At 35.0% G+C, this 16752-nt stretch overlaps 1 protein-coding gene and 1 pseudogene across 4 annotated transcripts in view; one reads left to right on the top strand and one right to left on the bottom strand.

Moving 5' to 3' along the window:
* Positions 1 to 16752, top strand: part of MIGA1 (mitoguardin 1) — a 76416-nt gene that overhangs the window by 32518 nt on the left and 27146 nt on the right. For all 3 annotated transcript variants that reach the window (XM_081308888.1, XM_081308887.1, XM_081308886.1), the window contains exon 8: positions 15911 to 16011. In XM_081308888.1, coding sequence (XP_081165014.1) covers positions 15911 to 16011 — 101 coding nt within the window. The remainder of the gene's footprint in view (positions 1 to 15910; positions 16012 to 16752) is intronic.
* On the bottom strand, positions 48 to 698 carry LOC308656791 (large ribosomal subunit protein eL6-like; annotated as a pseudogene). The gene has a single exon. The product of its transcript is annotated as a large ribosomal subunit protein eL6-like (transcript).

Raw genomic sequence — 16752 nt, 5'->3', positions numbered from 1 at the left:
TCTGAGTTAAAGATTTTATCTTCCTAGTGTCTGGGCTTCTACAGCTACTACTTCTTGAAATAAGCACCAATGAGGTGTTTTAGGATTTTTGTATTGCTGATATTAATCTCTGGAGGTGGTGATAACGAATTTCTGGTGTGTTCCATGCAGAGGAACTTGATTGAGGGAAAGAAGTCCCATCACAAGTAGCAAGCCACCACTCAGTTGTTTCAGCAAAACTGCTCTCTTGCCTCTGTGGCACCCAGTAAGGATGATCAAGATGGTGATGCTGGCTTGCAGTTTTCTCACGTGCTGCATCAAGGGTTTTTTGCCTTGGCTCAACAGCTTTTGTGGCACATCTTAGTAGGATAGTATCTAGGCATTTGTGAAGCTTAACCACGCTGGTACTACCATTCTTGTCACCACCAGCTGGTTTTGTGACAGTAGCAAGAACCTTCTCCTCCTCCTTCTCTTCAAGCTTGGAGGTAGCAGCTGAGTACTTCCCCTTGTACATGGATGGCCTTTCGAGAACACCTAACAGATCTGGACTATCTGCCAATTTCTCTAACCAGGACAGGGTTTCAGCTGCAGTGGGGCTTCCCTTTCTTGGGTTTCTTACCCTTAGGGTCATGCTTTTTAACATTGCCAACTGCATCAGCCTTCTTGGCTCCAGGTTTCTTCTCCTAAGTGTCTGGCTTTTCAGCCTTTTCGCCTACCATCTTGCAATATGAGAAAGAAAGAGAACTAAGTACCCCTGCAGCTTTTACTAAACAACATCCAAGGCTTTGATTCACACCTACCAAAACTGAAACTTTGGAATTGAGGCTATGAAATAGATGTATTTCATAGTTTAGCAGGGGATTCTCATGTGCATTACTACTTAGGGTCCTTGAAATAATTCTTGAATGATAGATGTACACATGATAGTTGGATAGATAGATAAAATGATAATATTAGATTTTCTGCAATAAGTTTATTAGTATTATAATTTCAGCTGAAGTTCAGTTTAAATGTGGTGGTTGACAATGGACAGCTGCTGCTAGAAGATTATAAAATTTAGAGTCACGGGAATAAAATTTAGTCTTGAGGTTTAAGGTTAATAAATTAAGCTCTATTGCTAAGGCAAAACCTGAAATAGTTACTACAAGGGCTGATATTTTTAGGTATAGTGGTATACTTACAAGTGGATTATTCATGGGGTAATATTATTAGAGATGAAAGAATCTAGTGAAAATGCTGCCAATTGCATATCAACGCAGAACTTTAATTTTAGTGAAGTAGAAATGTAGCCAAAACTAATTTCTCTACTGGTGTGAAGAAACTATAACATGTGGTTCATATCTATTTTCATTTAAGCCTCCAATTTATAGTTACAATAAATTAAGAAACCAAATTACTATATATTACCAAATTATTCTCTAATGTTGATGTTGATGCCAATAAGTTTATTTCTCTGTAAAAAAAAAAAAAATTGAAAATGTACCAGCTGGGGATATAGCGCATTTGGTAGAGTGCTTGCCTCACATGCACAAGACCCTGGATTTAATCTCTAGTACCATGCAATGCACGTGTGAATACACACATACACACACACACACAAACTGAAAATGTATTGATGCTTTTTTTCCTTTCCTCTTTTCCACTAGGTAAGGTTTCTTGGTGGTGGTTGAGTTTGTTTTGTTTTGTTTTTCATTTTTTAATTTTTTTGTAGTTGTAGTTGGACAGCATATCCTTATTTTATGTGGTGCTGAGGATCCAGCCCAGTGCCTCACACGTGCTAGGCAAGCTCTCTGCCACTGAGCAACAGCCTTAGCTCTTGTTTTGTTTTTTAAAGTTTCCATGCCTAGCTGGCGTTGTAATTCCAGCTCCTTGGGAGGCTGAGGAGGCAGAGGCATTGAGAGTTCAAGGCCAGTCTAGACAAACATAGTGAGACCCCCGCCCCCCCCCGCCCCCGCATTAAAAAAAAAATTCATGTTTTTTCTTCTCTTCAAAAATGAAAGCTCAAACATAAAAATGTAGTATTGTGGCTGGGGTCTGTCTCTGGACCCAGTGCCATCCCCAGGTGCAGGCTACCACTTGTAGGGGACTATGGCAGGGTTGCAGTGCCCCAAGATAAAGGCAACTGGGGGAGCCCCACGTTGGTAGATGGGGATCCACGTGGCCACTGGAATTCCTGTGCCTGGTCTATGGCTGGGATTCCTATGACGGTGCTAACGTTGGTGGTCCTACTCGGGCACCTGGATGTCCTGCATGGACAAGTGGCCAGGAGTCTTATGCTGAGGCCTCCAGACATAAAAGTGTATAGAATATGTTTTAAAATTTTATCACATACTAATGTTTTGAAAATATATTTAAGATTATCTAAACAAAGAATTATCATTGCAGTGGGGGCTGGGGTTGTGGCTCAGTGATACAGTGCTTGCCTGGTATGTGTGAGGCACTGGGTTTGGTTCTCAGCACCACATATAAACAAACAAATAAATAAAAGTCCATCAATAACTAATAAAAATTTAAAAAAAAGAATTGTAATTGCAGGTATAGTTGAAGGAACCTATGAAATTTCTCAAATTCGGTTTCTTTTTCCAGAGATATTGTTTGGTGTTTATCATAAACCTGGACTTACATTTATATACATATATAGATAATGTTCCAGTGTTCTTCATTGTTTTTTTTATGTAAATTTACAGGGCTCCCCCAAGATATTAATGTGGTAATAAATCATTAGTGGTCATGAAATCAGTTCAGTGAGTTGCAGCCAACATTAAAATAAATGTACAGGTACACATACACTCCTTTATGCATCTATACAGACATACACATATAACACATACATACAAGTATACATATATATTCATACATGCATGCATATATTGTTTTATGAAATTTGTTTCATTTATATATCCATGTATCTGTGTCTACTGGGTTCCAAAATGTGTTTTTACTTTGCATCATAGACAAATAAGAATGACAAATATTGCTGTAAATGTAGAATTGATAACGTGGTCAATTATTCAAATATTTAGCCCTAGTATGTATGTTAAATTATTAAGGTCTGTTTGGTTGTACCAAGATTTTTAATTTTTTTTAACAGTACTAGCGATTAAGTTTAACATATAACCTCCCTTTTTTGAAATTTTTATATCAAACAAGATAATAAGTTGTCCAGGCTGGCCTTGAAATTCTCTTGCGTCAGCCTTCATATTTTTAATTTTAATGTTTAACCACATTTATCAATCTTTTCTTTATGGTTTACACATTCTGTGTATTATTTAGAAGGTATAAAAATATTTGTATCTGTGTTTTCTTTGGAAAGTTTTTTTTTTAAATACTGTGGGTTGAACCCAGGGGACTTTACCACCAAGCTGCATCCCCAGTCCTTTTTATTTTGAAGCAGTGTGTCACTAAGTTGCTAAGGCTGGCCTCAAACTTGGGATTCTTTTGTATCAGCCTTCCTAATTGCTAGGATTATATGTGTACACCCACCACCCTTCTTTGGAATGTTTTAAAGTTTTGATTTTCATATTTAAATCTTCAATCCTCCAAAAGTTTATTTTTTAAATATATAGTACTGTTTTGTTTTTAACATTTGAATAGCTAATTGCCTCAGTACTACTCATTGAGTAATATATTCTTTTCTCATTGATTTTAAATGTTCATTCTGTCATATGTCAAGTCTCCTTGTACTTGTGTCTTTTCTGGGCTTTCTTTTTTGTTGTTAGTGTGTCCATTCTTGCATTGGTTCACGGTGTTTTCATTATTGTAGTTTTATATCTCATAATAAAATTTGAAACCTATCTGGGCATAGTGGTGCACGCCTGTAATCCTAGCTACTTGCCTGTAATCTTAGCTACTTGGAGGCTGAGTCAGAAGAATTGCAATTTGGAGTTCAGTCTTGGCAACTTAGAAAGACCTTGTCTCAAAATTTTAAAAAAAGGGGGGCTGGGCTGGGGATATAACTCAGTGGTAGAGTGCCCCTGAATTCAATCCCCAAAAAGAAAGTAAGTCCAAAAGAAAGTAAGTAAGTACTTACAAAAGAAAGTAAGTCCATTCACTTGTCTTTTTAATATATATATATATTTTACTATTCTTAGCCCATTGCTTTTCCATGTGAAGTTTAGGACAGCTTGTCAAATTTCATGAAACACTCTCTTAGGATTTGATTATTACATTGCATTTATAGCTCAGCTGTGGGAGAATATGTATTTTTATAATATTAGTCTTTCTAGCTAGGAACATGAAATGGTTCTTTATTTAGGTATTCATTTATATCTTTCATAATACTTTATCATTTTTACAATAAAGGTCTTATACATCTGTTTTCCTAAGTTCCTTATAGTTCCATTGTCTTGTTGCTTAGTGCCTCACTTTTGCTGAGGCTGGCTTTGAACTTGTGATCCTCTCGCCTCAGCCTCCCAAGCCGCTGGGATTTTAGGCATGCACCATCATACTGGCATGTTCATTTTTTGCTAACACTTATGCTTTCATATCCCCCTGCCAATCTTATTGTTCTGTTTTTTTCCCCCCTGTAGTACTAGGGATTGAAATTTAGGGGCACTTTACCCCTGAGCTACATCCCTAGTCCTTTTTTCTTCTGGGGGGGGGGCATTCTGGAGATTGAACTCAGGGACACTCAATCACTGAGCCACATCCCCAGCCCAATTTTTTATTTTCTTTTTCTTTTTTTATTGGTTGCTCAAAACATTACAAAGCTCTTTAAAGACAGAGTCTCACTGAGTTGCTTAGAGTCTCACCATTGTTTAGGCTGGCTTTGAACTCCTGATACTCCCGTCTCAGCCTCCCCAGCTTCGGAGATTACAGGATTGCACCACTGCACCCGGCCATCCCCAACCCTTTTTTAAAATTTCTAGACAGAATCTCACTAAGTTTGGTTTGCTCCTGTTTTTTTTCCTAAAATTATCTGAAGCTCTGTGAAGTTTGGAGACCCAAATATCATAAGTAAAAAAAGGATTTTTATGCATGATTATTTTTCTTTAATGAGTAAATAATTTTGTAAACTTTGAATAGTAAGCCATAATTGGTGATGAATTAAAAAATGTTTGTTTTATTACTTTAATTCAAAAAACACATTTATTCTACATATTCATATAATTTATACATATCAAATATATAATAAAAGTATATATTCATATCTTACAGTAAACAGAAATTTATGTTATTTGAATTTTTTGTAGCAAATAGACTTTAGTTGCTCATAACAACTAATGTGAGATTGTAGAATTTGAGTTTACAATTTAACACAAAGGGATGATTTATACTTTGGTGACTTTTGTTATTGTCATATGTATGTAGAGTATGTGTTATGTATCTGTTATGTAGGATATATATATATATATATATATATATATATATATATATATATACATGTTTGGGTAGTTTATTTCAGTAAAGCATGTTTAGGAATTAAGTGGGTTCTGTTGTTCTTGTTGTTTTGTTTAGGTTGGTTTTTTTGTTTGTTTGTTTGTTTGCAATGCTAGGGATTAAACCCAGGGCCTCATGAATGCTAGGCAAAGTGCTTTACCACTGAGGTACATCTAAAGCCTCAAGATGGTTCTGTACTCATTTTGGTTAGGCTATTTGGGTAGGACCTAACTGCTGAATTTAATACCAGTTTAAAAATAAACCTGATTAACAACAGATGGAGTTTGTTCATAGTTCTTGGAGGACATTATTTAGTTGATATAGTTTACATGAATGAAGTTCAAGCTTATTATTATATACTTTAGTTTCTTTCTAAAATTAATTTGGCTTCATATTTTATGTGCTTATGTTTTCTATAAAGAGTAGTGTGTATTTGCAATAGCAGTGTTAGCAGGCAACTTTGAAGCCATAATATGATATATATATATATATGTATTTTTTTTTTTGGCAGAAGCAAAGGACTTTGAGATTCTTTTATACTGATGTGTAGGAACAAATTTAGACCTTAAAAACAAATGAGGAATTTTTATAGCTTAAAAGCATTGCTTTGACTATTTCAGATATTAGGCCTCTTTATAATATGTTTTTTTAACAGAATGAACTCACAGAATCTTATGTCTGGGATATTTATTTCTGGAGGGACAAAAATAAAGATCTCATCCCTGCCTTTAGGCAACTAGAGTTGTTTAAGGATGAATTAAAAATTATATAGCACATTGGAGTAAGCAATAATAATGTGTTTTTAAAGTTCATGGAAACATGAAAGAAAAGCGTATGATTATTTTATTTATTTTTTTAAAGAGAGAGAAGAGAGAGAATTTTTTTAATATTTATTTTTAAGTTTTCGGTGGACACAACATCTTTATTTTATTTTTTATGTGGTGCTGAGGATCGAACCCAGCGCCCTGCGCATGCCAGGCGAGCACATTACTGCTTGAGCCACATCCCCAGCCCAGAAAAGCATATGATTATTGATGGGAATGCTCAAGGGAAGGCTTCACAGAATAAGTGGCCCTTAAAGACACATGATTTATCCACCAGGAAAACAGTTAAGGAAAGCACATTGCAGATGGGAACAACTGGATCAAGGTGTAGAGTGCAGCCCATTCAGGCAACTACAAATGGTTTGATATATTATAAGAACACAGTATATATGAAAGAGTGGTAGGAGATAATGTAGAAAGATGGGCAGGAGATAAATCATGAAGGTGCCTTTAGGCAAAAGGAAGCCATGGAAGAGTATAAGAAGTCATAATCAAATTTATTTATTTGAAGGAAATTCTAGAAGGATGACCAGTACAGTTTAAATATTTTATTCATGTGTTTTATAATTTCTTTTCATATACTATTTTTTGAAGCCAGTGCAGCATTCTCCAAGGGAAAATTAAAGATGTTTTGTAGCCTAGTTCTGACTGCACAAATTCTCTGGCAGAGAACAGGAAGAGCTATAGAGTGGGACCTCCTGACCACTAGAGAGACATTATTCTTTTTTGGTAAGCAGCCAGATAGAACATTTAGGAATAGTGAATGAACTTGGCTGCAAGAGGAAATACCTCAACTTATTATCTTGCATCAAATAGCAGCCCAGAGTTGATGCTCTAAGACCTTCTCTTCCTTTCCTGCAGAATCATTGTGCAAGAGGATAAACTCCCTGTGGGTTTATTTTTAGGGAGTTATATGAATTGCAGGCTTAAGTTGTATACTCAGGTCTCTAAATATACATGGTACAAACTGCACAGCAGATGAGAAATTTTGCTTAGTAATTTCCATCATAATCTTCATTTCAAAGGGCATAATAATGCCCCCAAATGAAGTCTAACTGGTGTTACTTATGCAAGTCAAAAACAGGCTCAGAAGAGACAGCAGTACAATGAAAATTGCTGGGGTCCCCCAAATAACGTTGCCTGATATTTGCTTTTGCCTTGTTTATATTCAAGTTATATTTTCATAACTTGAATTTCTATGTCTAGGACTACACTAGACCATACTAGTTCTCTGTATGATTTAGAAAAAGGTCCGCATAAACCTTCTTTGGGAAGGTCATCTTTGTGCTTCAAAAAAAAAAAATTCATCATCCTCCAGAAAGATTCAGGCTTGTTATTTGGACTGGATTTCTTTCACTATTTGTCCCCTTGGCCAAGAGTCTTTATGTAACGTACAGAGTGACCAACTGTTCTTAGTTACCCTAGAAAAGTCTCTATAACTTTAGCCTTAATCTTAATTGCTTCTTGTTTCAGTCACTTATCTTTCCTTCTAAAAAGAAAAAAATAGAAAATTCTGTAACTCCTCTAAAATGTGAGTGGCTCCCTTTCTTTTCCTCCTGTTACTCAACATTGACAGCTGTATCACAGTTGTTACATTGGCCAGTCATGGTGGTATGAAAGTTTTGATAAATAGGGAAAGCCAGATAAAACTGTAGTGGAAATCTCCTTTTGGGTAATGTCATAGTGGCAGGCTATTTTTGGACATGTATTATCATTTCACATAGGTAAAACTCCACAAATCTTAAAAATCAAGAACTGATTAGTTCTGCAAGGTATTGTGATGTACACCTGTAAATTCAGCAACTCAGGAGACTAAGGCAGGAAGACTGCAAGTTCAAGGCCAGCCATAGCAACATAGTGATACCCTAACTCAAAAAAATAAATGGGACAGGGGATGTAAATAAGTGCTAGAGTACCCTATGTTCAATTCCCAGTATTACACACACACACACACACACACACACACACACACACACCCCACCCTATCAGTTCTCTTTCATTCCAGTTGGTCTCATTGTCACTTTGCAATATTGTGAGACACCTTGAGAATAAAACATCAAAGAAAACATGGATTTGTGTGCAGAGTGACAATGAGATCTTATTTCTCTCACTTGATAAAATTGTTGTTTTTACTTTTGTATTCAACTTTGTTCTTTCTTTCAGACTACACCATTTAAAACAAATCAAAAATGTGCATGGACAGATTGTCTTAACAAAATACACAAAGAGCAGCAGTAGTTTTCTAGACTTTCAGTTATTGAAGCAAATCATAGCAGACTGTTTGCAAAATACTTGTTGGCAGCCGGAACTTGTCTGTTTTTAATAAAGCCATAGAAAGGACAAGGTTCCAAATCATTTTTAAATGGCTAAAAACTGTCTAGAGAATAGCTGCTGACATAGAAGTCAGATGACACTGAGACATCTGGCAGGCTTCCTCTCCTTGATGGTGTTGTAAAACCTACAGTGGACAGCCTGGGTTTTAAGAGAGGAGTGGCATCTTTGGAATCTCCACTAGAGACTGCTGAAGTTAAAATAGACCCAGTGCCTTCCAAGTAACAGAAAATAGAATGTGCCTAGGGATGGCAAAAGTGAGACACAGAAAAAACACAAAGGGATTAGTCTAAGGAAATAGATGCAGGCATAAAGTTCCAAATTCTGGGACTGAAGTGTTTTCTAGGTTTCTTTTTTATAACTTTTAAAGCAAATCCTTCTTTGGAAAAACTTAAGTAGTATGTGAATTATGAGGTTGTGAAAGAAGTAAGAAGGCTTGAATCCAGTCAGATTTTTGGCCTAAAATAGGTGACGATTTAGTTAAAAGTAAACATGACAGTTTCAGTGTTCTTCCAAAAAAGAACATTGTTTATGTCTATGTATGAATGTTTTAAAAGTTCTGGGTGATTGAGATAGGTAAAAATATATTTAATAAATTTTATATCACTAATTTTAAAAGATTGCCAGTAAACAAACAAAAAAACACTACTGAGGGCCATTGGAGTAATTATAATTGTGGTGCATTTTAATGTATAATTACCCAGTTTGAGGAATGCTTTGTTTTAGGAACTTCTAAGATTAATTATCATTAATAAAGTGCAAAACTATGTGTGTCAAGTTTATAAAATAGTATCATAAGTTTAATTTAAGAAATTAAACATAGGTTTAATTTACAGTACTAGAAAATATAAACAGGGCTCTGAAAACAAGTTAAAATTATATTACAGGCAGAATGATCCAGAAGATATAAATAAAAGACTCTTTAATGATTTTCATGTCCAGGGGATGGTCACTTTATAATAACACATATTAGTCTATAAAAACCAACCTTTAAGTGTTTATAATATGTTCAGTAGTCTCCCGAGAACTGTAGAAATTATCAGAAGAAAAAAGAAAAAGTCCTGCCACTCAAGTTGTTTCAGTCTAGCTGAACAGACACTACAATATTCTGTATTATATATTCAGACACTAGATATTTTAAAATATAATTTATTAAAGGGCACATACATACTTTTAAGTAACAAAGAGTTTCTGGTTTCTAACATTTACATACATTTACTCACTAAATTCTCATATAATTCTGTGAGGTAGATTTGATCCCATTTTACAAATTAGAACATTTTGGAACGGAAAAGATGAGAAAGTTTCCCAAGGTCATACAGCTAATAAGCAGCAAAGTCAGAATTTGAATCCAAACTGGCTCTAATAACCATGATTTTAACACTTTTTCTATATGGCCTTACATAAAAGCAGCAAGTTAGATAATTTTTGGAGGATGTGTGCCAGAGGATAATACTTGAGCTGAGTATTGAAAAAAGAATGTGAATTCTCAGGTAGCATGGACAAGAAAGTAGGAGAGTAGTTGTTTTGTTTTGTTTCAGTACTGGGGATTGAACCCAGGACCTTACACATGGTAGGCAAGTGCGCTGAGATATATCCCCAACCCTTTAGGAGAGTAGTTTATATAGAGAGAAGATGCAGGAGAAACAGAGGATTGTGTAAAATATCCATATGGTAATATGTAATATAATAACAGCACAAATTATATTGTCCTCACCATATACCAAGTACAGTGCCTCTACAGACTCTTATTCTTGCCACAACTCTATGAAATCAGTACAGTTATCTTCAGTTTGCCTAGATAGTAAATTTGCTACTAAAAGTAGCAAATCTAGGATCAGGGTACAGTTGTTGGCTGGTTGACTCCAAAGCTAAAACTTTTACCTGGGCATTACTATGCAAGTAGAAGTGTGGTGAATATATTATATTCTCAGATAGAGCTGAGGGATTTTTATTTATTAATTAATGGAAAATAACATTAGATAGGTTGGGTGGCCAGTGATTATGAATAGTTTTGAAAACCAGACAAAAAGCCATTTGGTTAGAAAATGGCTGTTTTGTTCTAAGTACAATAAAATGTTTATTGTACATAGTGGGCTATTCCTACTTATCATGTGTTACATGTGTTAAATAAATATTCTGTGAAAGCACTTAGCAGAATACTTGGGCAGATAGTAGTTACTCAGGAAATGTGAGTTGTATCATAATCTTCTAAAGAATATATAAACTCCTTCCTTGTACTGTAGATGAAAAAGTGGTGCTCTAACAGCTGTGTCCACCAGAAATATATGGACCACAGTTGTTACTTTAAAACTTCTAACCATGTTAAAACTAAAAAAGAAACAAGTAAAATTAATTTTAATAATATATTTTTATACCAAGTGTGTATTAATGAGATATATTTTGTTCATCAAAGTCCACTGTGCATTTTACACTTAACAGCACATTTCATGTTGTTTTAGATGTTTTTGTTTTGTTTTGTTTTTTTGTTTTTTGCTGTATGACTGAAAGATCTGACAAGAACAATTTTAGAGAAGGAAAAGTTTATTTGGGGACTCATGGATTTATAGGTCTCAGTCCTTAGTCAGTCCATTTCTCCTGGCTCAAGGTGAGGCAGAACATCATGGTGGAACAGCATGGTGGAGGAAGGCAGGTCAGGACATGGCCACCAAGGACAGGGAGAGAGACTCCACTTGCCAGATACAAAATGTGTACCCCAATGGCACACCCCAGTGACCCCCCATTCCAAACACAGCCTGCTTGCCTTCAGTTACCACTCAGTTAATCCCTATCAGGGGATTAATTCACTGATTGGGTTAAGACTCTCATAACCCAGTCATTTCACCTCTGAGTATTTGATGGGTATTGTCTCACACATCAACTTTTGGGAGACATCTAACATCTAAACCATAACAGATGTGCTTCATAGGCATGTATGGCTACTGTACTGGATACCACAATTTTGTGGTTTTATGGTATGGAATTTGGCGTCAGATGACCTTTAAATCCTACCATTGTATTTCCTAACTCTGTGTGTATGTACCGGTTACTTAACCTGTTTGTGCCTTAGCTTCTTGAGATATAAAATAAGCAAATTAATATCATATACTTAAGGGGCTGGGGATGTGGCTCAAGTGGTAGCGCGCTCGCCTGGCATGCGTGCGACCCGGGTTCTATCCTCAGCACCACATACAAACAAAGATGTGTGTCCGCCGAAAACTACAAAATAAATATTAAAATTCTAAAAAAAATATATATATCATATACTTCAAAGGGTTGTTTTGAGAACTAAATGAGGTAATATATGCAAAGCATGTAACTTGGTATCTGGAAAGTAGTAAATGCAAAATAAATGCTTATTTTAATAATTCCATCAATATTTTTTGTTGACCTTAATTAGTAAGCATTCTTTAGTTCCAGTGTCTTTTCCTTCCTGAAGATATTTCATTTTCCTCACCTAAACACTCCTACCTAAATTAGGTCAGGTGGCACACACTGTAGTCCCAGCTATTCAGAACATTGAGGCAGAATGATGATGGCCTGAGTTTAGGAATTTCAGGCCAGCCTGGGCAACATAGAAGGCTTCATCTCAAAATAAGGAAATTAATAAGGAACATTTCCACTTAAAATTCTAAACCCACCACTAAATTGCAAAGAAGAATTGATGAGCTGGGAGAAAAAATGCTGAGTGGTATAAGCTTGGCATGATATACTACTGCTGCTGCTAAGCCTTCCCCTGTAAGGTACAGATGATTTTTCAGTTTGCTCCTATCCTAAATAGACTAATCAGGTGTTTTGGCTTTTTGAACCTAACACCATTATAGATGCTTCCTCAATCGGAAAAAAAAATTTCACATCTAGTAACAATTTTCAGCTTTTATGAAATACAGAAAGCATTCTTTTTCTTATCCTCCTTTCCCCTCACTTCAAAGTTCTGATTGAACCTTTTCTGCTCTCAGCCATTTGGGACCAAGCTGTATAATCAATATTGTTTTCTTTCCTGCTATTTATATCCTTAGAGGAAAGTGCTCTCCACCCCAAGTAAAAAGTACACTGACTTATTACACCTTCTTTGCAATTATCATGTAGATCAAAACATAAAATGTTGCCCACTCCCTGTGCCTCCTTCTAATAAATACCCATTTCACTTCCCCACAGAACTACTGGCCTGTTGTTCACTCTCGGTTTTCTAGCTTTCCTTCGTATTTACCAGTGAAGTGTTTAGCCCTGATCACCATAGTTTACTTTTGCCTGTTCATGAGTTTCATCTGAATGATGTCATGTGTATAATTCTTCACAAGATTCATCCCTATCCTTGCATGTAGCAGCAGTTCATTTTCGTTGTTTCATTGAATGAATACTCTAGTTCATTTATGTATTCTATAGTAGATGGATAGGTTTTTATTCCAGTTTGAGGACATTATGAATAGTATTCTTATGAACATTCTTTTGTACATAAGCATGCTTTTTTATAAAACAAATCCAAGGGTAGAATTGCTAGGACATAGAAAATGAAATCTTGAACTTTGGTAGTATAAAGTCCAACTTTCCAAAGTGGTTCTACCAAATGATGTTTCCACCAGTGGTGTGTGAGAATTTCCATTGCTATATATCCTTGAAATAATTGCCATTTTTTTCCAATTTTACCCATTCTGGTAGGTGGTAATAATATCTCACTGTGGGTTTAGCATTTTTTTCCACTAAGAAAAATTTAGTAAGTAGTTTCTAAAAATATTGACTAAGATGAAACCTTTGGTTTTTAAATTTTGCTGCTTTCCCTGTCTCTCAGAACCACAAGTGTTGATACTTCTTTTTAAAAAATATTTTGTTTTGGTTGTAGTTGGACACAATACCTTTATTTTTATGTGGTGCTGAGGATCAAACCTAGTGCCCCACATCTGCTAGGTGAGCGATCTATCGCTGAGCCACATCCTCAGCTCATGTTGATACTTTTTAGAAAGAGTATTTTAAATTTTAACTGGAAAAATAAAAGCAGCTAGTTTGGGATATTGCCCAAGATTCTTTCTTTATACTTTTTATAGGTTTCTCTAAAAAACAGATGTGTTATTTCTCTTCATAATTAATAAGTTGCCATTCCAGGAATCACAATAATTACTGATATAAGAGGTATGTTTGTGGTTTGTAGAGTAGGATTTAATGAGTAAATCTTTCTAGTCCCTCTGGAATTGAGCTATTTTTTTTTGTAAGCTTTTTTTTTTTTTTTTTTAAGTACAACCATGGTAACAGATCTGGATGATACTGAATGGCTGTTACTGTTGACTGAAATAAAACAGACTTTTAACAGCTCATGGGTAATGTCTTAAAGGTAAAATGACACAAGAGAAATATCTGTGTCCCACTCTGAGAATAGCAAAAGGCAAGAGGCATTTGGAACCAAAAGTGACTTCATTGTAAATTTAATCCTACTGTAAAAGCTTTGGCATACTGAAAATTGTGTCGTGATTTCTTTTTTGCACAGATAATACTAAAAATGGAAAACAATTAAGACAAAGTTTTGAAGGTTGTAATTGCTGATTTTGTAAATAATCTCAAAGTGTGTGGATGAGTTTTTTAAGTCATACATTAATTGAAAAGAAAATTATGAGAATTTTTCCAAAACTGAGGATGTAAAGATACCAGTTTTATAGCTGTTTAGAAGTATAAATTAATCATATTGGTTTTTTAAAAAATATTTTTAGTTGTAGGTGGACAGAGTACCTTTATTTTATTTTTTATGTCGTGCTAAAGATTGAACCCAGTATTTCACATGTGTGAGACAAGTGCTCTGCCACTGAGCTACAACCCCAGCCCAATCACGTTGTATTATTCTCTAGTTTGGTAGAAAACTGTAAATTACGAAAATAATTGTGAAATACAGTGATTTAACCTTGGACTTTGTCTTCTTATCAGTCATTTAGTTGAAGTAGTAGGATTTTTTTTTTTTTTTTTTTTTTTTTTTTTTTTTGAGAAATGGTCTTGCTTTTGTTGCCAAGCCTGGCCTCAAACTCCTGGCTCAATAATACTTCTGCCTCACTCTCCTGAGTAGCTAGGATTATAAGTGTGGGTCACTTATAAGTAGAAGGATTGTAAATGTAAAAGTATGGTTACTTACTTATTCATTCATTGCTTTTAGTACTGGGGATTGAATTTAGGGGTGCTCTACCACTAAGCTATGTCCCCAGCCCTTTTCTTTTTTTATTTTGAGACAGGGTCTCATTAAGTTGCTCATGCTGGCCTCAAATTTCAAATCTTCCTTCCTTAGCCTACTTAGTAGTTGGGTTTATGGTATGCACCATTGTGCCTGGTTGAGTTTAGTACTTTGAAAGAATTGATGTAAACTTCATCTGAAAACAGTAATAATTAAACTTAGAAGGTAATAAATAGTTAAAATGTAGAATCTTGTTCTACCAAAAGGAAATTAGGGGAAAATATCCAAATGTGTGGTTATTTTTTATTCTTAATAGGAATGAATTTTGTATCAGTTGTGGCTTATTCTCTCTTCTGCTTGACTTAAAACTTGGAACATAATTAGTTGCACAACTTTTGAATTTAAACTAAGTTTATGGTTTGACTTTCAACAAACAAACTATACTTCCCTATATTATCACAAATGGTATTTAGAAGTGTTAAAGAGAACTTGAAAGATTTCTGGTAAAGGTAATAAATTTTATTTAGAGATGAATGATGGAATGGAAATTTAGATAAATGAAAACAAAGATTTCTGGTTTTCTTTTAAAGAAGGTAGTGTCTTGCCAGATACAGTGGCACACACCTATAATCCCAGCTAGTTGTGAGGTGGAAGCTGGAGGATTGCAAGTTAGAGGCCATCCTCAGCAATTGGGAGACTTGCTCTCTCAGAATAAAAAATTAAAAGATACCTGTAATCCCAGAGGCTCAGGAGGTTGAGACAGGAGAATTTCGAGTTTAAAGCCAGCCTCAGCAACAGTGAGGCACTAAACAACTCAGTGAGACCCTGTCTCTAAATAAAATACAAAATAGGGCTGGGGATGTGGCTCAGTGGTCCAGTACCCCTGAGTTCAATCCCCGGTATCAAATAAATAAATAGATAGATAGATAGATAGATAGAGCTAGTGAGCTGAAGGTAATGTGCAGTGGTAGAGCACCCCTGGGTTCAATCGCCAGTGTTCCTCCACCCACTTTCAAAAAGTGAAATTCTCTTTACAACACTTTCTTCTCTGCTTGGCAGTATTTTACAATTAAATAGTGAATCTGCTTTGATTATTGTCAGGTTATATCCAGTTGATTTGTTATTTTTTCCTTTTTAGATTCTTGTAGTCTAAATAAAAATGAGTGGGAGAAAATTATAAAAAGTGAAATATGGCAGAGACCAAGAGTATCTATTCATTTCTGAACTTTTCACCTTTTTCACTTTTAAGACAAAGATACAGACACCACTGTAAAGGGAAACGTGGATGACTTTGGCCTGCGAGACACTTCCAGCGTTGCATCAACTGATTCCTTTGCTTCGGTAGCAGAGGTAGGAAGGACATGTATATTCCTAAATATTCTTAGTGAAAATTTTTCTTTCTTTTTCAGCAAGAGTACAATTTTTCCATTGTACTATAATTTCAGTTTAGTTACCATTTATCTAGCACCATTTATTGATATGGGGGATACCAGGATACAGGGATATAAACTCCCACAGGATCTTATAGTCTCTATAAGGAGGTGGTTGTATAAACACATTCTCTAAATGAGTACTTTCATAGGCTGAGACATATGAAGTTATCTTAATGGAAAACAATTTTCATCTTATTTAAAAAGTTTTTAAAAATTCAGATCTTTTTAGTTCACAAATAATATTTGTAGATATTTGATCCAAGAAAGTGATCAGATTCAAAGATATGTATATAAATATGTTCACTGGCATTTTAATAATAATGAAAAACTGAAAGCAATACAATGTCCAATATTGGACATTTATTACTTGAAATATTTTCAGCCATAAATGTTTTTGATAACTTTTAATAGCATGGCAATATATGTTAAGTGGAAAGTATGGAAAGTTTTATATAGAGCATATGATTATAATTTTGTAAAAAGAAAAATGTGGTATATTATACAAATATATAGGCACAGGAATAAAGCTAGATATAAATACACTAATGTGTAAATGTTGGTGATCATTGAACACCCATAAATGTGTGGGTCATTTATTTTCTACTGAGACTGCTCGTAAAGAGGTCAGCTTTTTATAATTTTTTTAACCTAAAACAAT

Source organism: Spermophilus citellus (genome assembly GCF_964194105.1).
Source record: "Spermophilus citellus genome assembly, chromosome: 9".
NCBI lineage: Eukaryota > Metazoa > Chordata > Mammalia > Rodentia > Sciuridae > Spermophilus > Spermophilus citellus.
Note: the sequence above shows the minus strand (reverse complement) of the source record. Positions and strands in the feature narration are given on the sequence as shown.